General features: G+C 42.0%; 1 protein-coding gene across 1 annotated transcript; it reads right to left on the minus strand.

Annotated features, from left to right (window-relative positions):
- Positions 1–21558: 21558 nt before the first annotated feature.
- Positions 21559–22560, minus strand: LOC149168782 (uncharacterized). The gene has a single exon (XM_089424976.1). It carries the CDS (start codon positions 22558–22560, stop codon positions 21559–21561), a length of 1002 nt encoding a protein of 333 aa, XP_089281102.1.
- Between the last annotated feature and the right edge of the window lie 590 nt (positions 22561–23150).

Below are 23150 nucleotides of genomic sequence, written 5' to 3' on the forward strand. Positions count from 1 at the left end.
GTCTGCTTTGAACTTCACATACCCTACAAACTGTTCGAGGATAGTCGGTGATAACCGTGGTTTGCAGTTGATGGCCATGTTGATACTCATCTCCATCAAGATCCAAAATATCTTGCTATCCTTGACCCTTTGAGGGTCCTTGGTGGCCCAGAGAAAAACGAACTTCAATACTTTTTGTAAACCCTGTGCAGCTGTGGGAAACTGACTATCCTTTGGTAACTCCCATGTGACCAATACTATGGATAGTAGCAGCCATGCATATTGAAACATTTTGCTCTGATCCCGTGCCTCTTTGCAGTTTGTGAGGAAATCCCTATAGAGGTAGCATGCCTAGTTGTATTATATGTCGTCCCCGCACTGGGCTGCTAATTATACCACTAGTGCTGACACTTCCTCATAATATTCCCAGCCAGGATTTGGGTGGCTACTTTGATCGTGGGGTCAGTTATACTAGAAATGGAGTAGCCACACGGCATATTCACGAGCTTAAATTTTTCCTTCATTTTCTCATTGAGGTCGTGCTCACTTGTCTTTCCACCAAATGCCATGGCCGGATTTAATCCTCAATGTGGCAGTCTAGTGATCCTATGGATCAACATGTTAGTGATCAGTATTGGTTCTTCTAAGCACACACACCCATCATACACCAAGCATAGAAGTTGTTTGATCACTATCATGGTTATGGGTGCATGGTTGTAATGCGGCACCCATAGTATGTTTAGCATTCCTACCTTGTCCACCCCTTTTATTCACTTCCTTGGCTCTCGAGAGGTCACACTAGAGTCCTTATAGAAGAAACGACGCATGAACACATTGGTCGCTAAGTGGGGAAAGCGCTTCGTATCAGCCAAATCCAAATCCTCCAACTTTAAATGGGCGACGGGCACCAGGTGCGGTCCTTCAAGTACGATCTTGTCTCGAAGCAATGGTGTATGCAGTGTGACTTTGCTCTCATTAATGTCCTTTGAGAGCTTTTCCTTGCCTTGGTGCGAGGAACGTATTCAGGCAGTTTAGAGATAGGGTCGAACCCTTCAATGTCAACGTCCTCTGCCCCCATGTCAATGTCTTCCCCACTAATATTGATTTCTTCACTCTCTTCTTCAAGTTCAAAGTCAACTACCTTTCCCTTCTCCTACGCGATGGGATTTTCCTTCTGCGGGTGTTTTCTAGGTGACCCACGCACTGGCGGTGTCGCTTTCTGCTTATCTTTCTTCATTTTCAAACCCTCTTTGGTCAGCGTAGGCCTCGGCCTGGGTGACCTCAACGATTTGGGTACCTCTGCAGGTACTTCGACACTTTCTATCTACAGGGCAGCTCATTGCTACCTCCAGGGTAGCTCCCTCAGCTGCCATTGCTTCTCCAACACTCACGGTTTCTGGGGCTGTCGACATGATGCTAGTAAAAAACTCCTACGTTTCCTTCAGAAACCTCTCAAATGTTGAACTCACTGTCAAAGCTTCAAAGTTCTCGCACTTCATACTTGCCTGATAGTTCAACACCTCAATTCTCAAAAGGTCAAGTGTTTTTGGCTGGGCAACCATCTGTAATTTATAGGAATTTTCAAATTAAAATCTGACCATTGCCCCCAAAATTTGTTTATAAATACTAGATTGGTGGGATATTTTCAAAGATATTTTCCTTAAATTCTAAATTAAATGTCACCGCCACTCCATTTAGCCTTTTTTCATCGTCAAATCATGAACAGTGACCATAACGGTCGCTTTCTAGCTACCCTACACGGTCCCTTATTCGATAGCATAGCTCCTCGCGCATTTCTACTGACACTGTGACAATCCTTCATTCCCCGCAGTTGCCCAATCGTGGAGCTCCACAACCCAGGCAATGTATTTTATAGTCCTTCACCTCCTTTCAAATACCTGGAGCACTAAGCCTGTGCTTCCATCATGTAGTCATCTAGTTGGATCGCCAGTGTATGGCTTCAATCGGTTGTCATTCACCTTTCCTGGGAAGGTTTCTCCATTTAGTTTTACCAACTGAACTGCTCCACTATTGGTAATCTCCTTGATGACATATGGGCCCAGCCAATGCGTCCTAAATTTTCCTGGAAATTTATCAAACTTACTATCATATAATAAAACTAAGTCATTTACCTTGAAGGTGCGTAGTTTGATGTGTCGATCGTGCCACGCCTTTTCACACTGTTTTTGAACTTGTTGATGTAATCCAGATAGAAATCTATTCTCTTCAAGATCTGTTAGCTGTGCAAACCTCTCCTTCAGGGCTTCACGATCTACCATTCCTATGAATGCCTCTATGCGCAGACTAGGTACAATGTACTCCATAGGCATCACAACTTTTGTGCCATAAACCAGCTTGAACAGTGTTTGTCCAGTCAGCTTCTTGCAAGTAATTCTATAAGCCCATAGCACCACGGGTACGTGCACATCCCAGTCATTTCTTTGAGCATTGCAAACCTTTGTTAGTGCACTTTCCAATATTTTATTAAATGCTTCCACCATCCCATTAGCCTGCGGATGATATGGTGTGCTCTTCTGATTGTAAACCTGAAATTCCTCCATCATGACGCTGATCGTCTCATTAAGAAAATGCATACCGCGATCACTCATTAAAATATTTGGATAGCTAAATCTTATCAGCACGTACTCAAAGATGAATTTTGTTGTTCTCACACTTGTATAGTCCTTCATAGGCTGCGCCTTCACCCATCTAGTTAAATATTCAGTCGCGGTGATGATGTACCGTGCACATGTCTTCTTTCCCGGAGGCTGAATTGGTCCCAAAAAGTCAATCACCCATTTCTCGAAGGGCTGTAACATCACCTACAGATTCAAAGGTAGCTCATCCCTCCACGATGGCTTGCCACTCCTTTGACATACATCACATGCCCTACGATATGCTTTTTGAATCCTTATGTAAGGTTAGCCACCACAACCCAGTGTGTAGAATCTTTTGCGTTGTTGATTTTCCTACATAATTACCTCCCACGGTTCCACCATGAGCCTCAACGAGGATGTTTTTTCATTGAAACTCTGGCACATAACCTCACAATATTTCATCTGATTCAATTTTGTACAAGTGCCCTGCAATGACAGAAAAGTTTGTCGCGCGCGCCACCATTTCCTTCTTATGTTGACTTGAATATCATTCCAGAGCTGTTCCTGTTGTCAGGAAGTGTATAATATCTTCAAAGTGACTATCCGTGACACACACTACAAAGAGTTGCGCGTCAGCTAGTCCTTCCTCCAAATTATTAGGCTCTTCTCTAGTTTCAATGTGTGACAGATGATCTGGTTCTGCATTCAATAATCATGGTTTCACAGTGACTTCAAAATCATATTCCTAGAACAACAATAGACACCTCCATATCTTCGCCCTAAACATAGGCTTCTTGACCAAGTATTTCAATGTAGAATGGCCTATATACATCTTAAAATGTCTGCCCAACAGATAATGCTTGAACTTCTAGAGCACATACATCATAGCTAATCCTTCGCACTCTGTTGTGGAATAATTTTTCTCACCTTGGACAGATTCCTACCTGTGAATGCTATAGGATGATCCAAGTCCCCTCTACTGGCCTATGTCAATACTGCTCCCATCGTGATACATGATGTGTCCACATGCACATGAAATTCCTTCTTCCAATCCGGGAAGACTAGGATCGACGCGATGACCATTTTCTCTTTGAGCACATCCAAGCTCTTCTGACATTTCTCATTCTATCATAATGTAGCATCCCTTTTTAAAATTTTCTCCATCAGTGTGGTGATCTGGTCATAGCTTTTGATGAACTTTATATAGTATCCCATATGCCCCAACATTGCACGCAGCTATTTCACACTCCTTGGTGCCTCCAAATTGATTATGACTGCGATCTTCGCAGGGTCTACCATCAAGCCTTGTCTGCATACCACATGACCTAGCAAGATCCCAAAAGGGACACAAAACAAAAATTTCTTCAGATTGAGCAGAATTTGGTACCTCCGGCATGTATCTAGCATCAAGCACAGACTTGCCACATGGCGCTTTACCAATCCAAATAGTGTTCAATCATCAAAGTATACCTCCAGAAATTTATGAATGAAGTCCTCAAATGCCATGATGATTACACACAAAAATATCATCGGCGAATTCTTCAGCCTAAAATAATTACAGTGTACTGAAAGCATCCCCACTCCGTCGTGAAGGTCATCTTACTTCTATATTCCGAAGCAATCTTGATCTCATGGTACCCTGAGAACCCATGAGTAAACGAGTATGCTTCTTGGCCGCCAACATTATCCAGCACCTCATCAGTGAATGGAGTTGGGAACGGATCATTCACACAAGCATCATTCAACTTCTTGATATCTACGCATGTCCTTATTTCATCCTTCTTCTTCTTTTCCTTAACTACTATTGGGCTCACCCAATCAGATTTTTCCACTGGTTCAATAATACCTATAGTAAGAATTTTATCCAACTCTAAGTGGACCTTTTTTTTATACTTCAAATTGAGGTGGTAAGGTATTTTCTGAATAGGCTTCCCCTCTATTTTTAGGGTGATCTTTATGACACCCAAGTCCCCTATTATGCCTTTCAGATTTGAAAACTTCATGGGTAATAGATTCTAATATTCGCGGAGTAGTTAAGCAACCTTATCTATTGTCGCGTTGTCCTAGTAGTCCCCAATATTCACAAACTGCAGCTCTGCCTCCACGCCAATGTTCACCTGTCTAGTTTTGAGCGGCTCGGTTAAGTTTGGGTTCTATAATTTTGGTCCCTCAACTTCGCGGTGACCTTTAGTCTCTAGAATATTAATCTTCCTCGAGTCTTCATCTTGTTCTTCCACTATTCCATTGTAGCACTCCAACGCATGGCTCAGCTAGGTAGTCCAATCAGGTTGAATCAAATCTAGAGGATCCTAAGCTATCCTAAAGACCATTGCCTTAACCTCCTGCAACACTTCATCGATACATTTAAACCCATCCTCAAAGCTGAACATCATAAAAAATCCTTGGCGTAAAACATCCCACTCTTCAGTGCCATGGCAGAGTTCCATCTTCAAGTACCAATTCATCGGTATAACATCCAAAGTATGACAAAACATATGTACACACTCTGGTTGAGGCTTTGCTCCATATGCTTCAGCCCATTTGGCTAAATGGTTGCATGGATCATTTCTCCCACCATACTTTTCAATTAGCCACACTTGAGGGTGACCAAATCGGACTCTCATCATTTTTCTGTATACACACCAATCATCAATATTTTCCTTGTGTGTGCCCCACCATCTGGCAGGTGTAGCCCACAACTCCCATTCCATGGCCTGGAAGCGATGTTTCTCTAGCACTTCTCTCATAAATGCATCCAAAATGTCATCAACATCAGTTAAACCATCATAGTAACGTAGATTTCTTACCTCTGATGATACATAATGCAATGACTTGATCATCATATTACAGCATAGCGTAGATACTTCATGCAGTCAATTATTCCAGTGCTCCAATTCTTCGTCTGAATCTGATGTGTAGGAACTATTGTAGTCCCATGCAATACGTCCATCTGCTGTTGGATTCACCCAATCCTAATCTCATGTTGTTATCTTGTAAATCTGGTCCAAATCCTCATCAATTTCATAATCACGGACCAGTTCAGTGTAGCGCAGTTCTTTTGCAGGGTCTAGGGGCACTACTACATGGAGGAATTTCTTCTCAAATATCATCTACCACTTCTTCAAATTGATTACCCCATTCATGTTAGTGGCCCAATCAATCCCAAGGAGCATGGGCTAGGGATTGCTGTCATCCACAATCTCTATCACTTCAAAATCACTAGTTCGCTCACGCCTTCAATATCAACTATTACCCCTTGTAACCTCCCCATTGGGACGATTTTGTGCTGATTTTCCATCCTTAACTAAATCAAAGACCACTGTAGTGCAGGTCTCCCCATTCTCTCCCATGTATGTTTCGGAAAAATGTTTACGTCCAACCCCAGTTCTAAAATAACTTGATCCATCTCATATTCTCTTATCTACGGAGTAAGCCTCATCTCACGCCCCATTCTCATCTTATGCCTACCAATATTTTTGACTACACATGGTCTATCAGTATTATTTTCCTTCCTGACACACATATTGATCAGCTCCTATAGTCCCTTGACAACCTTTCTATCATGTAGTAGTTTCATGCAGGTCTCCAAGAATATGGTAATCATGGATGGGTCCATTTCTTCATCCGTCTTTTCCTGACTCCATGAGGTAGAGGCCTTAGCAAAGCTTTTCTTTGTTTCCATAAACATTTCTTTTATGTGTTCTAGATAAATCCTGGTCTCCTTTTCTAGTGCTTTGCAGACCCACTCACCTTCTTTAGGCTGCTTCCCCTTATCTTCACTAGTCGTTGCTCCACTCCACAACACAATATTTACCTTAGGATCTTCCTCACAAGTCTCATCCCTCATCATCTGTAGGTTCTTAGTCGGCTGTTGAGGCTGTGCCCCCTTCTCGCGTATCTTATCCAATAATATAGGGAAATACTTCATTGCATGGTCAAACTGAGTACAATAGCGACATGATAGACATGTCAGATTTGGGCAATCTCATGCGTAGTGTCCTTGTCCTCCATAATTGTAACAAATGACCTACCCTCGACCTCTACCAGGTCCTCCTCCATGTCGGCCTCATCCGCGCCCTTGATACTCGCCTCGCACTCCTCTAGCGCCTTGGTCTGGAGGCTATGTTTCTGCCTGCACCCTATATGCAGGTGTCATGTGCATCATTAATTTATAACTCTAGCAATTGTGCTCATCATGACCCATTAATTGACAGAAGTTGTAGAAGATCTGTTGCGGTGTCTATACGAATTTCTGCAGCAAATGGAAATTGTCTGTCACATGTTTCCTAGCTACCTAATAGATAGCACACCATAGCACGAGCCCTACACTTTGCCTACTGTAGCTTTCGGCCTTAGAGGCGTTGGTCCTACTAGTCCAACATAATTTTCAAAAACTAGACAGTGATCTTTATCATGCCCCTAGATTTTCCACTTTAGGCACCAAACTTCTTTGCACACCTCGGGCTGATTTGTTCTATCTTTCTTCAAACTTTGCATTTCTTGGCAAAGGTTCTGAAACTACGCATGAATCTGTTGAATCCCCAGATTAGCATCTTGCATTGGTGTCTCTTGCAATGTCATCACAATTTCTAGAGCTTACGCCTGGGTCCCAATCCTCTGCTGTGATAGTTAAACCCTTAGATGTGGCAGGAGCGAGGCCACAAACCATTCATGGTGTTGCCCATCATTTAGATTCATGTTAGCCTTGTGGATCATACACTCCAATCTCCGATCCAAATCTCGGGGTGTCTCACCAGGCTTCATCATGATCTCTTTGAATCCCACAATTTATTACGCTTCATAATTAGGTCTACTGAATTCCTTATTCAGCGCAGTTTGGATATCTGCCAACGTAGACATTGAGTTATCAGTGAAATACTTAATGTACGACGTTAGTGTATGGTCCTGCAAAACACTAACCAACATTTATTTCTTCATTTGGTGATCAATAATACTCTGAGCTTCCCATACAGCCTTTCCAACCAACCAAAACTGGTCTGAATCTTCATTTCCCATGCCCTTGAACACAGGTAGCTTTACGGAGTCCACCATATTGAATGGTGGTGGAGGTGGTGATGGTGTAAGCGAAGGCATATGCGGTGTACGTGAAGATGGAGGTAGTGTGGTTGGATGAGGTATTCGCGGGAACCATTACTTTATCAACTAAACAACACTCTGTAGAGATGCCTGTGCTGCTTCCTCGTCATCACTCAGAGGGGGTTCAATTAGCAAGAAATATTCAGGGCCTGTTCTTCCCTTGTTCCATAATGTCATTCCACTTCCTATCGCCCCAAACATCAAGGTAGTTGCATAACCCGCTTTTCACACAAGAGCATCGAGCTAATGATCGAGAACACAAGCGATCTTATCTTCAGAGGCTTCCAATCTCCGCACTAACTATGGGGTCCAGACAATAAGACCATGAAGCCTCCACCTCCCTTGGCCATCTGCCAACTTCACAATCTACTCACACAACTCAACCAGGAAGGAAAACAAGAAGATCTCGTGTATTTCTGTGTACATGTATTTGTCCAACCACTATTCTTTCGTCAATCATAGATTCCTATTTTCTTCTGCCGTGAGTTCGTGGATATTTCTATCCAACCAGTCTTCGATCTCTTTCTTAGTTGGATTCCAATGATGTGACATAATGCATTTCGTTATGCAGATACTAGTCTTGGCAACGAAACCATTTTTTGGCTTGATGGGCCCTGACCCAAGTTCAGTGTTAAGTCAGCCAAGCAAATCCCTACACTATTAGCACTTTTGGAATCAATCCACTGAGCGCAAATTGAAGTCTCACCCTAAGCAGTATAGGGGGATGCAGGAACCAAGTTTCTGCACCCTGAGATGGTTGTGATGTCATTTTTATACACTAACCCTTCCTTTGCGCAGACCTATAAGCCCTTTAGGGCTTATCAATGTAATTCTCTTATTTGTGCTCAAAACCTCCATGAAAGTCTCCGTTCGTCCTTCACAAACCCTAAATAGCCAATTCGGACACCTATGCGCCTCTATAACTATCCTTACTTCTGTGTCTACCCCAATTAGCTTAAGTATTGGTTAACTTCAACATGCATTATGATTATCTTTGTGTAAACAGATATTCTTACTTGCATTAATATGATAAGGTAAAATACATAGATTCGCACATCAGTATAGAATTAAATCATAAACCCAATATTCAACATAACATAATCGCAATATTCATAACATAATTAAAATAACTCATATACAGATATCTCCAGAATAACTCTCTTTATTAATGGTTCAGATTTCTAGTACAAACTCTAACCTCCCTACGCACACAGCTACTGGGGTCCGTGCACTCAACTGCTGACTTCTACCATAGGCATCTACACACTCAGCTACAAAGCCTCTTCCTACGCTAAGACTCCTTTCTCTTAGCTCTCACAGACCCAAAAGATTACTTAGAAATCTACTTTCTAAATCCCTTAGACTCTTTTAATACTCCCTTTTTATGCATTCCCATGGCCCACAGACCAAGGGTGCATCTCATCAAGCCTACACAAACTATCTAAACTAATTGATGAAACCCTTTTTAACTGTTTACATCTTCATGGTCCGCGACCACAAAATGCAGAGACTTTGCGTTCTTTATGCAAAACTTGGGCCTTTAGACACAAAACATGGGCTTTTAACCCCAAGGGACCCGTTCCCAACAGTTACCCCATACAATTGCCCCATAGGAATGATCTTATGTTGATTGGGCATGCGTAGATGTATAGGATACCATTATACCATAGGCCTCCCCATCCTCTCCCATTTCTATTTAGGTAGTACGTTCACATCAGAACCAAAATCCAGGATGACTCGATCCATTTCATATTCTCCAATCTGCGTGGTCAGCCTCATCTCACGCCCTATTCGCTTCTTATGTTTACCTAGTTTCCTCACCGCGTGTTGTTTTGAAGGAATCTAAATTTTTCATTTACAATTTTCGATTAGATCCGATAGCCCTTCCACTGCCTTCTTATCCCTCAACAACTTCATACAAGTTTTCAAAAAAGTGGCTAATAGCAAGGGATCCATGTCTTGCACATCATTGTTTCCAGCTGATTTCTCTTGACTCCCTGACATAGAATCTTCAGAAAAATTCTTCTTGGCCTCCATAAAATTTTATCTAACCTAGTTGAGGTCAAACCTGACTTCCTTCTCAGTAGCCTTGCACACCCATCCTTCGGTCTCTAACTTCTTTCTTGTACCTTCTCTTGTGGCCATACCACTATGCATTACAATATTAATATTGTGATCTTCTTCAAAAGGCTCCACCCTCATCATCTGGATATTCGGCATAGGCTGTTGTGTCTTTTTCTCTTGCATCTTAGTTATAAGCACTAGAAATCTTCTATCATATGATCAAACTGTCTGCAATATTGATAGGATGGATGGGTTGGGTTCTGACAGTCGCATGCGAAATGACCTTCTTCACCATAGTTGTAACAAATGGTTTTTCCACAACCTCTGCTAGCCCCTCCTCCTCTTCCTCTTCCACATCCTTGAAATCCTCTGTGCACTGTACCCATTCCCTAATCCCGAGGCCAATTTTCTTCCTGCATTTGATACGTAGGGGTCCTTTCCATTATCAATTCATAACTTTGGTAGTTTCGCTCCTCATGCCCAACCAATTTATAGAAGGTACAAAATAACTATTTTGATGTCTGTACAAACTTCTGCGGGATATGAAAATCATCAGTTGCGTGCTTCCTAGCTATCTGATAGATAACGCACCATAATGGTACTCTTGTGCTTGGTCCCGCAATGTTTTTAGGCTTCATAGGTACATGAACCCATCCAATCAATTAATTATGATAAACATGGTAGTGATCCTTGTCATGTGTCTTTTCTTTCCATTTTATACTCCATACTTGCGCACGCACCTTAGTCTAAGAAGCCTTCTGTGTCTTCAAACTTTACAACTCCATGTGTAGACTTGCCAGCTGTGACTGAATCTATTGTACTCCAACATTTGTATCCTGTACTAGTGAGGCTTCCAACCTCATCGTGATCTCCACAGCCTCCACTTGTGTTCCTATCTTTTGTTGTGATAATGGTATTCTTAGATGTGGTAGGAGGGATGTGATGTACTAGTCCCTATCCTTATAATCGTTGATCGACATGTTAGGCTACCAAGTCAGTCACTTTAACCTTTGTTATAAATCCCATGAGGACTCATTTACCCTTTATTGTATTTTCTTAAACTTGGTTACAGGCTCTGCTTGAGACTTTGGCTTCGTAAACTCACTCTTCAACGCCTGTTGAGTTTTTGCCATTGTCGCACTAGGTCTATCCTGACAGAACTTGATATACCTAGTCAACGCCCTATCCTGTAGCATTCCGACCAACTGTGCTTTCTTTATATTATCATCAGTGATCTTCTACACTATCCACACAATGTCTGCAACAAACCAGAATTATTCGAGGTCTTCACTTCCCACCCGTTTAAATATTGGCATCTTCGTCATGCTCATCATGTTGAATGGTTAGTGTGGAGGTGGAGGTGGAGGTGAGGGTTTAGGTGTATGCAGCAAAGGTGGGCTTGGAGGTGTATTGGATGAATGAGGTATCCTCGGGATACCTTGACTTAATATCTGCAGCATGCTTCGCAGTGTACTCAAAATATTCCCTTCGTCGTCACTAGAAAAAGATCCTAACAACAAACTGTATTATGAGCCTGATTCCCTATTCCTTCTAAAAGGTTTTCCGCTTCGTGTAGTTCCAAAAATCAAGGTAATGGCATAACCCATTTTTCATACAACAACATCTTAATCCAGGTTTTCATAGATTTTAAGTACTTACCTCGCGGTCCCTTGAAAAGCCTGTGTTTGGCTTCATTATAGGTGATGGTCGTATCAATCACAAGTTCAGTGATAAATCCTCCTAATATGTGATCAATCGAATGATCAACCACCCACGCATTATTGTTTTCTGAAGCTTCTAGGTGCCTCACCAACTCAAGAGTCCACATAATAGGGTCATCAGGTCTCCACGTACCATGACTGTACGCTAATATAGATAGCCACTCGTGTAGTTCGCAGTGGAAGTAACAGAAAAAGTCTTCGGTTTTGTTTGTGTACATGTATCTAATCAACCACTACTCCTTGGATTACCACAGATTTCTCTTCTCCCAAGTTCCAAACGTGTGCAACTTCTGATCAATCCACATTTCGATTTCCTTCTTAGTAGGAAACCACTTATTTGACATCAGAGATTCCTCACATAGATCCCGTTCGCACCAAAAAAACCATTTTTTGTCTTGATGGGGCCTGACCCAAGTTCATCTTTAATTGCACCAACCAACAAAACCCTAACTGTTGGCGCTTTTGGCAACAACCTACGTAGCGTGCGCTGCAGTCTCACTCGAAGTAGTATTGAGGGATGCTAGAACTAGGTTTCTGCATCCAGAGGCCTATGTGATGGTTTCTTGATATCGTTGCGGCTTAGATCTACCTTCACGCAACTCTAATTCCTACGAACAGATAACTACTATGCATCTATCTAAACTACTTCTTGATCTTCGCGAAGGTACTTAATTGAACTTATTATGCATAAATATTAGATATTTACCAGTTTCGTGTAGTAAATAAGCATTAATTCACATAAAACATATCACAGAGTGAAGATACATAAACTTTATAGAAGTAAATGATAAGACACAAATGCATGAATTTCGGCCCAAAACAACCTTTCTTAAGTATAAATTTTCAATTACAAACTTTTCTCCCTACGCACTCAACTACAAGGGCCTACGCACTCAGCTTGTGGACATACCAAGGTCCCTATGCACTCAACTGCAGGAGCCTTTCCCTTTTGCCTAAGTACAAGAAACTCAGCTTTCCTACCTTAGCACCTTTCCCTTACAATAATTCTTCTATCACTCCTTGGTACTTATACTCACTATGAATCATCTATTTATAGCATTTTCTTTACAATACCATGGTCTGTGGACCATGGGTGGGTCTCAAAACAAATCTATCACCTACCCAGCTAAGAGACTATATCCCATTTGACTTGTACTTGCTTCACTCTCTGCTTCTACATTTCGTGGAGACTTTACATTCGGTACAAAAAGAAACTACAAAAGTTACTCAAAATTGACTCAATTGACCCCAGGGGCCCCATCCCAACAAAAATAACCCCTATCCTACATTACTTGGACTAGATTGGGCATTTTCCAACATGGCTATAATCAACTTAAAGAAGAGGCAAATGATATTTGAAAGCAACAATATTAGAGTGATTGTTCCATTCGATCCATTAGAAGGATGAAGGAATACTGAACCAGATAAAGAGGAGTACAACCAAGTTGATATAGATAACATCTATCAGATGAAAGAAAAGGGATAATATTTTGTTAACCATATCGAAGGAAAGTTGAGTTGGAATCCTGACAGTTCGACTGCTTCAAATTCAGAGGAAGAATTGGAAAATTGGAAAAATAGGTTAAATGAAGTATCTACAAGGTGATGTGTAAGAGTTACTAAAGTAGTTCGTTGAATGACAGTTGAAGTATGTGGCTTAGCATTGTATTATGGTTTGCGTGATATAAATACTTTTCTTGAAGAATATGAAGAACAAAGACCAGAGTGTCGAAGTTTGTTATCTCTCGATATGGCCCTGAGGGCCACTCCTACTAGATGGTGGGGTAAACATAAGAAGAACATAGGAACTTGGCAAGAATGTCGACGCTTGATATGGATAAGGTTTTCTCAGGTAGAAATATAGTTGGAAGACAAATATGATGGTAAAATTGATCCTAAAGAGCACATACAACTTTGCATGACAACATGGAAGGAGATTCTACGAGAAGAATGGGTGCATGGGTTCATCCATACAATGGATACAATTCCTCAAAATGGGTACCTAGAAACATAACTTTGACGTGGCACTATGAACTAGGCAGATATGGTTGATAGGTTATATTGACATTTATATTTGTATATTATTTTCCATATATAGATTCAACCCTTCAGATAGTTAAAAAGGATTTTTTAGAATGAAATTCCACTCACCTGGTCGGATGATTGGGTTGCGGACCTACGAAATGTACTCAAATGCTACAACATCACTGTAGAGGAAGATGATGACCCTCGCAATATTTACATAGCATAATCAGAAGGCTACCACAAAGTGAATGGACTTGAGTTATAAATGTGTGATATAACAAAGCCATTGAAGACAAAGAAGGTGAATATAGGATCATAAGAGGAGCTGAAATTTGCAACGATAGGAGATTATTGGGATGAAGAAACAATCAGCAAAGTGACACATCTTTTGCATGAATAGCAAGAGTTATTTCCCACTGATTTTTCAGATATGAAGGGAATAGTAGGAGATTTAGGAGCTATTAATATTCCTCTAAATCCTAATGAAAAACCAGTTAAGAAAATACCTCATAGATTGAATCCAAAGTATAAAGAATAAGTGAAGAAAGAACTTGAAAAAATGACAACAACTGGAATCATTGAACCCATGGAAGAATCAGAGTCGGTAAGTCTTATGGTAGTACAAGAAAAGAAAACACAAGGGGAAATCAGGATTTGTGTTGATATAAGGATGTTAAATGATGGATGTGTACATGACCGATTCCATACTCCTTTCACTGATGAAGTATTGAACAATGTAGGAGGTTAGGAAGCCTGTTGATTTACAAATGGATTTTCAAGATACCATCATATTAGAATTGCACCAGAAGATCGACATAAGACCACCTTCACTACAAAATGGGGTCCATATTAGTATACACTAATTCCTTTTCGACTAAAGAATGACCCTAACATATTTTCAAGAGAGGTGGTTTCATATTTCAAAGAATATATTCACAAGTTTTTAGAAGTATACTTCGATGATTGGACATTGTTTGGGTTATTGAAGAAACATGTTGCGAGCTTAAGACTAATGCTTGACACATGTAGGTAGTATCAGATCTCTTTGAATATCAAAAAGTGCATATTTTGTGTACCTTTTCTATATTGTTGGGACATATTTTTTGTACACAAGCATTGATGGTCGATCCTACGAAGATTTATATTGTTGTGGATTTACCTCCACCAAAGACAGTGAGATAGCTTCGCACCATATTGGGACATACATGATATTACATAAAATTTATCAAAGGATATGCAGAGATCACTACGCCTATGGAAAATATACTAAAGAAATATGTAACATTCCTATGGAATGAAGAATGTCAAAAGAGCCTCGAGACACTAAAAGAAAAGATGGTAATTGCTTCTATACTAGTATTCCCTTTTTAGAATAGGGAATTTCATGCTCATGTGGATGCTTCATGCATAGCTTTAGGAGTCATATTGGCACAACCGAGTGCAGGAGAAATCGATCACCCTATAACTTTTGCATGTAGGAAATTGTCTAAAGTAGAGAAAAACTATACAAATATATAAAGGGAAGGACTAGCTATGGTATATTCTTTACAGAAGTTTAGACACTATTTGTTGGGATGACATTTGAAGATGTTCACACATCACTCTACACTAAAATATTTGGTTAATAAGCCTATTTTAGGAGGAAAATTTTGCAAATGGCTATTATTGTTTCAGGAGTATGACTTTGAAGTTGTTGTTAAGGCAGGAAGACTGAATGCTATACCTGGTCATTTGTCAATGTTGGAAAGAGGAGAAGAACTGTTTATTATAGAGAATAATTTTCTTGATACGCAATTGTTTTCAATCAAGATAATAGATGATCACATCGCTAATATTGTTCACTTTTTAACCACAGGAATGGCCCCTTCAGAATACACTATGCAACAAAATAAATAATTGGTGGTTAAGGAAACATATTTTTTTTTTTTTTTCTAAGTAAAGACTAGTTCTATATTAAAAAGAGAAAATTATGTACATGGTGGACAGTCCTTCCGAGGAGGCCGAGGCCAGTCCTCAATCAAAAAAACCTGAACAATACTGACGAACCGGTCAAGCGGTTTTACAAAATATGCTTCATAGTTCTGATTTGTCCTGACATTCTGACTAACTGGACTCGGACTACATTTACCATAAACAACAGAAATCGTAACTAGACAGAGCCATTTAACATAGTTGACTCTAGAACAAGGTATAACAACTGTATTGACAGTACTAACAACTAGGGGCATTAGACTGAAACAAACAGGGTGAAAAAGCTGCAGAATCCACAACACAAGTTCAAAAAAGCTTGACATATGCACCCGAAGAAGATTAGACCTCCTGGCTGAGCGACGCTTGCTGCTCCTTTTTCTCCGGGCTTGGTGAGGGCAGCCAAGTGACAAATCCATCCTCATCTAGAATCGGCTCTCCGCGAGAGTCAGTGACCAGGTGAAGCCAGCCAAGACCATGCTGAGAATGTTCGCTGGCCTTTTCCTCGTTCTTGGCAGGGTTGGAAGGCGGAGGCTCTTCCTGGACCGGGGTTTCCTCATATAAAGAATCAGTCCTGTAAACCAGACCATTCATGTCCCCCAGGAGAATGCTGCTTTCCTGTGCGCTTGTGGAATCAGGGGAAGTCGAGCTGGTGGTGCGAGGCTCCTCCTCTGAGATATACACAGTGAAATTTAACGTAACCACTGGACGAATTAGCCTGCTTTGGAACCTGAGGCGGAAAGATTGGTATGAACTGCTTGGGATAAATCTCTCCTGGTCCGATGGCAGAGATGAGGGGGAAGCAGAGGTAATCGGGACTACATTCTGCACGTCCGCAGGAGCGAGGCCAGTTCTGAGGCCAGACCGACCCCCTCGTCGCGGAACACCCCTGCTACGTGGCATAGCACCCAGAGCGATAGACCTGAAACGCCACTCGAGCCTGAGAACACTGGAGGCGTGAGGAATTATGAGCGTAGCACAAGCATCAATCGAAGAATTTTGGCCATAAACTTGAACAGGCCTCATATTATAAAGAGCTGAGACATTAACTGCCGCGGGAGAATGGCACATTTCCTTAAGCCTGGATCGCATCAAGGACTGAGTAGCCATGCTCGCCTTGAATGCAAATTCCCCTCGAACCTGAGCAGACATGAAATCACCTGCCTTGAACTGCAACTTATAACTACCAACGCAGACCTCGGAGTACGCCTGCCTGCCAACCGTCAGGCTTGATGGTGCGGTGGCATGATGCATCATTAATAGTTGGAGTTAACACCCGCATCCGGGTGCGTTTTCGTGATCGGAGAGTTGTCCTGAGAGACAATTTCCTGCAGTTTGGCAATTTGGTCCTTTAAAACTATGCCTTCTATTGTACCTTCAAAGTGGTTTTCTTTAGCCTCGACTCCGAGGTTGGCTAGAAGATCAGCTAGCTTATTCATTTCCCTTCTGGTATGTTTGAAAGTGACAGCTTGGTGCTGAGAAAGCCAGTGATTGATAAGTTCGAGCCTCTGGGCCATTCTCCAGCTATTGCTGACCTTATGAACTGGAGAGCTGTGTTGAAGCTTTGTGATCATTGTGATTATGATCTGCGAGTCTCCTTCTATGATGAGGGGAAAGAAGTTCTTTTCGTGTGCTAGTTTAAGACCTCGCCATAGACCCTCCAATTCTGCTGAGTTGTTAGTGTCCCAGCCTATCGAGCCCATATAGATGCATAGAGGGTTGCCAGTGTGGTCTCTGAAAACTCCTCCGTAACATGCTTTTCTGGGTTCCCCTTAGATGCCCCATCAAAGTTGAGCTGGATCATGTCTTCAGGCAGCGGATTCCAAGTGTTTGCTTCCTGGCTTTGTTTGTTGGGGTTCTTGCCCGTGTTTCATTTTTGATTTATCCGCAGCTTCCAATTATCCCAAACAGCTTTTTCCTGAGGAAGAGTGGGAAGGTCTTCTAAATACCAATCTTTGATTGAAAGAGTTTCCATAATGTTTTGATGGAATTTGTTCCAAATTTTTTCCAGCGACATCGTTTGATCTTTAAATATTCTTCGATTACGCTCTTTCCATATATTCCACATCAATAATCCTGGAATGAGATGCCACAATGTGTTGAGGAGGTTACTTTGAAATGGGTTTTGACTTCCCTTGCATATGGTGCCTTTAAGGTCTCCTTGCACTCTTCCCTCTATTTGGCAGCGGAAAGCAATCTTCTCCCATAGCTTCCTTCCAATTTGGCAATTTTGCATAAGATGAAGGGCAGTTTCTTCCTCCTGTCTGCACATGTGACATATGGATGGTCCAGAGAAGCTCCGTTTTCTGAGATTATCCCACGTTAGGATTCTGTTATGACAGAGAAGCCACAGAAATGTTGAGACTTTCGGCCAGTTAGACTTGTGCCAAACTTTTTCCCATAAGTTGTCTTTGTGCATCTGCCCTTGAATGATTAAATTGTAGGCTTCCTTAGTTGTGAAAGTGCCCTTCTCTTCATAGCCCCATCTTAAAATATTCGGTTCTTCTGAGACTATGATTTGCCTCTTTTGTAATTCTGTGTTGAGAAGGTGTTGAGTCTGAGCTGAACTATGTGGGAGGAGCTGATTTGCATTTTTCCATTGCCGATGTGCTTGAGCAGTGGCTGTAGTCCAGAAATGATTGACTTTGGCCAAGGGATTTAGTTCCCTCTCATCCGCTGAAAGGTCCTGGAGAATGTCTTTGATTTTTGGCAATTGCTGCCATGAGTCCTCCCAGAAACAAGCAGTGTTCCCGTTTTTGATCTCCCAGAAGTTGTGCTCTTGGATGAGATGTCTGTGCTGAACTGTTGAATTCCATATTGCGGATCCCAAACTTGTCTCTGTCATACGCAGTCTTTCTTCCATGGGATAATTACTTGCATACTTAGCTGTCCAAAGGAAAGCCCAAGGAGTGTTAGGGTGAGCAAGCCACCTCCACCAGATTTTGGCCCCCATCACTTTGTTGCTATGCTCGGGGTCTCTAAGGCCTAGACCTCCTGCTTCCTTGGGTAGAAAAACTTTATCCCATTTGATTAAAGCCCACTTTCGATTTTGTCCAGAACCCCCCCACAGAAAGTTACGCTGGAGGTTCTTGATTTCTTTGAGGACCCACTTAGGGGCAGCTAGAATGGAGAAAAGATACAGGGGCATGGAGTGAAGAACTGCTTTGATGAGAACTATTCTGCTTGCCATATTCAGAGCTCGATTAGTCCATAGGAATAGACGAGCTTCCAATTTTTCTAACAACTGCTTCCAGGAGGAATGTTTAAGAGCTGAGGCCATAAGAGGGGCACCGAGATACTTGGATGGGAGAGAGGCACAGGTGAACCCCAGAATACGCCCTATGGCTCTCTGGGTAGAGACATGAGTATTGAAGAAAAAAATTTGGGATTTGACTCGATTGATGAGGGCACCAGAAGCATCAGAGAAAGTGGATAGAATGGATTTTAGAAGGCGAGCTTCCTGAACCGACGGATGGCCAAAAAGCATATTATCATCTACAAATTGCTGGTGGGAGTAGATAGGGGAATTGTTAAAAGAGAGCCCTTTTAGATGCCTATCATGCCTAGCAGCCGTGATGCTTCTACCCAAACCCTCAGCCATGATTACAAAAAGAAAGGGTGACAAGGGATCACCCTGCCTGATTCCTCTGGAAGGACGGTAGGTGGCTGAAGGAGAACCATTGATTAACATAGAGAAGAATGCTGATGAAATTAGACTGTAAATCCATCTTACCCAAGAGTGAGCAAAACCAAAAGCAATTAGAATTTTTTGTATGTAGACCCAACTGAGACTGTCAAAAGCTTTAGATAGATCTAATTTGAGCAACATACCTGGCTTCTTGGTGATCTTTAGGGAGTGGATTATCTCATGTGTGAGAATAATTCCATCCGTTATTTGACGCCCTTCTACATAGCCCGACTGCTCAGGCGAGATGATGAGAGGGAGGATCGACTTAAGCCTAGTTGCTATGACTTTTGAAATGATTTTGTATATCATGTTGCACAGAGCGATGGGTCGGTATTTGTCAGGGGTGTTGGAATCTTCTCCCTTAGGTACCAAGGCTATGAAAGTAGCATTTAATCCAGGATACATCCATCTGAGAGCTCTGGATTCCTCCACAACCTGCCAGACTTCATTTTTAATCAAATCCCAGAAACTGTGAAAAAAATTAGCTGTAAAGCCATCCGGACCTGGCGCTTTCCCCTCCTTCATTTGCTGCACGACGTCTTTGACCTCCTGCATATTGATAGGTTTGATGAGCAGACTATTATGCTCCTCTGTTATGACTTTGGGTATGTTCTGTAATAGTTGGTTGATAGCCGGCATTCGATTGATATTGGGCTCCTGGTGGGCTTTTTTGAAGTAATTTATAAATTCTCCTTCAATGCCATCATGGGTTTCAATCTTCTCCCCCTGCTCATTCTTAATATGAGTGATGTGGTTTATCATTCTACACTGCACAGTGGTTTTATGAAAAAAATTTGTGTTTTTTTCTCCACTTTTTAGCCATCTGATTCTGGATTTCTGCCTCCATAAAGTTTCTTCCTGCTTGTCTCTTTCTAAAATTTTTGATTCTATGGCTTGTTCCTGTTTAGTAAGAGCCTCCGTTCGTCCTTCATTGATGATAGATTGTTGGATTTTCTTCATCTCTGTGTTAAGCAAGGCTTGGGTGGCAAAGATGTTACCAAACGTCTTGTGGTTCCATTGTTTGATGGCCCGTTTCAGATGCTTAAGTTTTTGCTGGAACCTGGACATCCTTGTACCTTTGGCTGGATGGAAGTTGAGCCAGGTTGTTCTGACAAGCTCCTCAAATTCTGGATGAGAGAACCAAAATTCTTCAAAACGAAAAGGGCGTCTAAGATTGTTACCTGGCCTGTTCCATTGGAGCTCAATAGGCCAATGGTCCGATCCAGAGATGGGGAGAATGGATGCTGTGAATTCCCCACCTATGTGAGTTGCATTATCTGAGATTAGGAATCTGTCAAGGCGCGATGCTATTTGCTGCGACCCCACTCTCTTATTTGTCCATGTGAAGATACCATTGCTTGTAGGAATATCTATTAACCAATTGTTGTTGATGAAGTTCTTTAGAAGGTTGTCATCATTGTGTGTGTTATTTCGGCCACCTTGTTTTTCTTCCATGCTGGCGATCATGTTGTAATCACCTCCAGATATCCACAGAGGGAACGGTCTATCTTTGTTGAGGTCTGACAATGTATTCAGGATGTGGATTTTTTGAGCGGTGTCCTGAGGGAAATAAACATTGGTTATCAGTCCATGGGTGTTCGTACCTGAAAGATGGAATGTGGCTTGGATGAAACTTTTGTTAGCTTGAATGTTGTTGAGCTGGATGATCCAGGCATCCCAAAGTATCGCTAGGCCTCCCGAAGCTCCTTGAGCATCAACAGCTGTGACTTGCCCTCCTGGCCAAGCTTTAGCTGCTATTCTTCCAAAAAAGTTGAACTACACTTCGTCTCCTGCAAAAAGAGAATACTTGGTTTTTCTTGCATCAGCATATTTTTTAATAGTCTGCCTTTCCTAGGGCTGTTGAGCCCTGTGATATTCCATGAAATTAACTTCATTGAGAAGGGTGGGGGTTTGTATTGAAGTACTTAGTCAGTTTGGCATACCTCCCTGACTCCACCAGTATTTCTCCTATCTTAATGGTTCTTTCTAGGGTTGTTTTCCTGCCTCTCTTCTTATTATCCTTGGTGATAAATTTTCCATCCCATGGACTGCCGATTTGGACACCTAGAGAGTATTTCTTCTGTGCCCTGTTTAGCACTTCCACAAGGTTGTCCACTTGCTTTTCTAGAATTCTTTCAAAGTTCCTTGTCCTGCAGGCTTGTTCCAAGCCTAATATGTCCAGCTCCCCTATGTCTAAGGGTTCCAGATCTTCTTCCATGACTTGGGGCGTTTGAAAAATATCCTCTGGTTCATTTGCGACTTTTTCATTTGGCTGCGAGTACTCAACCTCCATACCTTGAGTTAGCCCTGACGAGGACTTGGCCTGAGAAATATGGTTTGCTTGACTGGTAGTTTTCTGTCCTCCTTGCTCGGATGTTTCGCCTGGTTGTTTTAGATGAACCGCTTTGTCCTTCGCATGTTACTTTTCCGGATCTTGCTCATCGGTCTTGTTCAAAGCTTTAAATCTATTGCTTGTAGTAGGCATAGCCTTATTTGCAGGATTTATCTTGGGATTGCCTGAGGGTTTTTTGTTTCCTCTCCTTCTGTTAACTACCTTGGTGAATCCATCTAGGGCTTGATTGTCAGGATTATCTTGATAAGAGGGCATCTTATTTTGAGGACAATCTCTATAGAGATGTCCTATATCGTGGCATTTCCTGCATCTAAATGGCACTTGTTCATAGTCTATAACTTGAACCCACTCAGAGTCTTCATGAAAGAAACTTACCGTGTCTGGCAGCGGTTGCTTGAGGTCCATGTAGACACAGATCCGAGCGTATGATGTATGCTTGCATAGCTTTGTTTCCTCTGCTACCTTTACAAATTCACCAATAGCATTTCCGATTTCTTGTAGCGACTTTTCCTCCCAATATTCCCATGGCAGTGAATAGAGCCTTATCCACACTGGCGCACAGCTCAGATCTTCCTTATCTGGGTTGAATCTTTCGACCCAGCCTTTGAGAAATAGACCTGTGGAGTTAAAAAAATACGGACCCCCCTCCAATATTCTGGTGCGGTCTTCCAGGCAGTTGAAAACTGCCGTGAAGAATCCCTTGGCTCCCAAGTGCAGTGTTATATCCCCCTTTGGATGCCATTTGGTGCTGATCCAACTTCTCAGTGCCCTTTCTATCGGCCAAATGCCTATGAACTTGTCGATCAGCGCATGATCTCGCATGTACTGTATCCTGGCATTAATACGTTCACTTGGGAAGTACACCCGTGGTCTCTCGGTTTCTACAGGTTTGCAGGTGGAGGAACTCGCTTTATTTTTTCCCTCTGCGTCAATATCCTTTCCTTTCTGCTGTCTATTATCCATATAGCTGTCGCTGATCCCGTTTTCATTCTCCCCATCGGCTGTATGCCGTGATCGGTCGCCCGGAGACGGGGGAGGCTCCTGGCCCTCCCCCTGAGGGGGAATCATTGTCCTGTTCCTTATAAACGCTTCTCCAGATCTCTGCCTCTCGAGACTCTGCCGCAAGTCCCAGGTCCGTCAGTCCTACCGTCTGCAGGTTTTCGCCTAAACCCTAGGGTCGGATGCAGCTACTGGTCTCTCAATGAGTAGAATGTTGATCTAAGGAAACATATTTTTCACTAATACTAGGACATTTTTATAATATGGGACGAGATGAAATATTGCACAACTATGTCCCTAAGTACGAAAGACAGATAATTTAAACAAAATCTCATAGTGGCGCAACTGGTGGAAATTATGCAAGGAAATCTACTATGTAGAAAATTTTAAGAGTGGGATTATGGTGGCCTACACTACGCAAAGATGAAAAGGACTATTGTTGAGCTTATGATGTCTGCCAGAGAATAGGAAAACCTTCAAGAAGAGATGAAATGCCACTAGTTCCGCAAGTAACATTGTAGGCTTTTGCTAAATGGGCTACTGAATTTGTTGGAACTATCAATCCACTAAGAAAAAGGACTGGTGCGAGACATATAATCACTACGACTGATTATTTGACAAGGTGGGACGAATCACAACCAGTGAAGGATTTCAACATA

Source organism: Pinus tabuliformis, chromosome 4_2 (assembly GCF_031772625.1).
Source record: "Pinus tabuliformis cultivar Carrire ecotype Pingquan chromosome 4_2, CPIR1, whole genome shotgun sequence".
Lineage (NCBI taxonomy): Eukaryota > Viridiplantae > Streptophyta > Pinopsida > Pinales > Pinaceae > Pinus > Pinus tabuliformis.

Coding starts and splice junctions, on each gene's coding strand:
- LOC149168782 (XM_089424976.1), bottom strand. CDS start 22,560: ATGATTCCCCCTCAGGGGGAGGGCCAGGAGCCTCCCCCGTCTCCGGGC.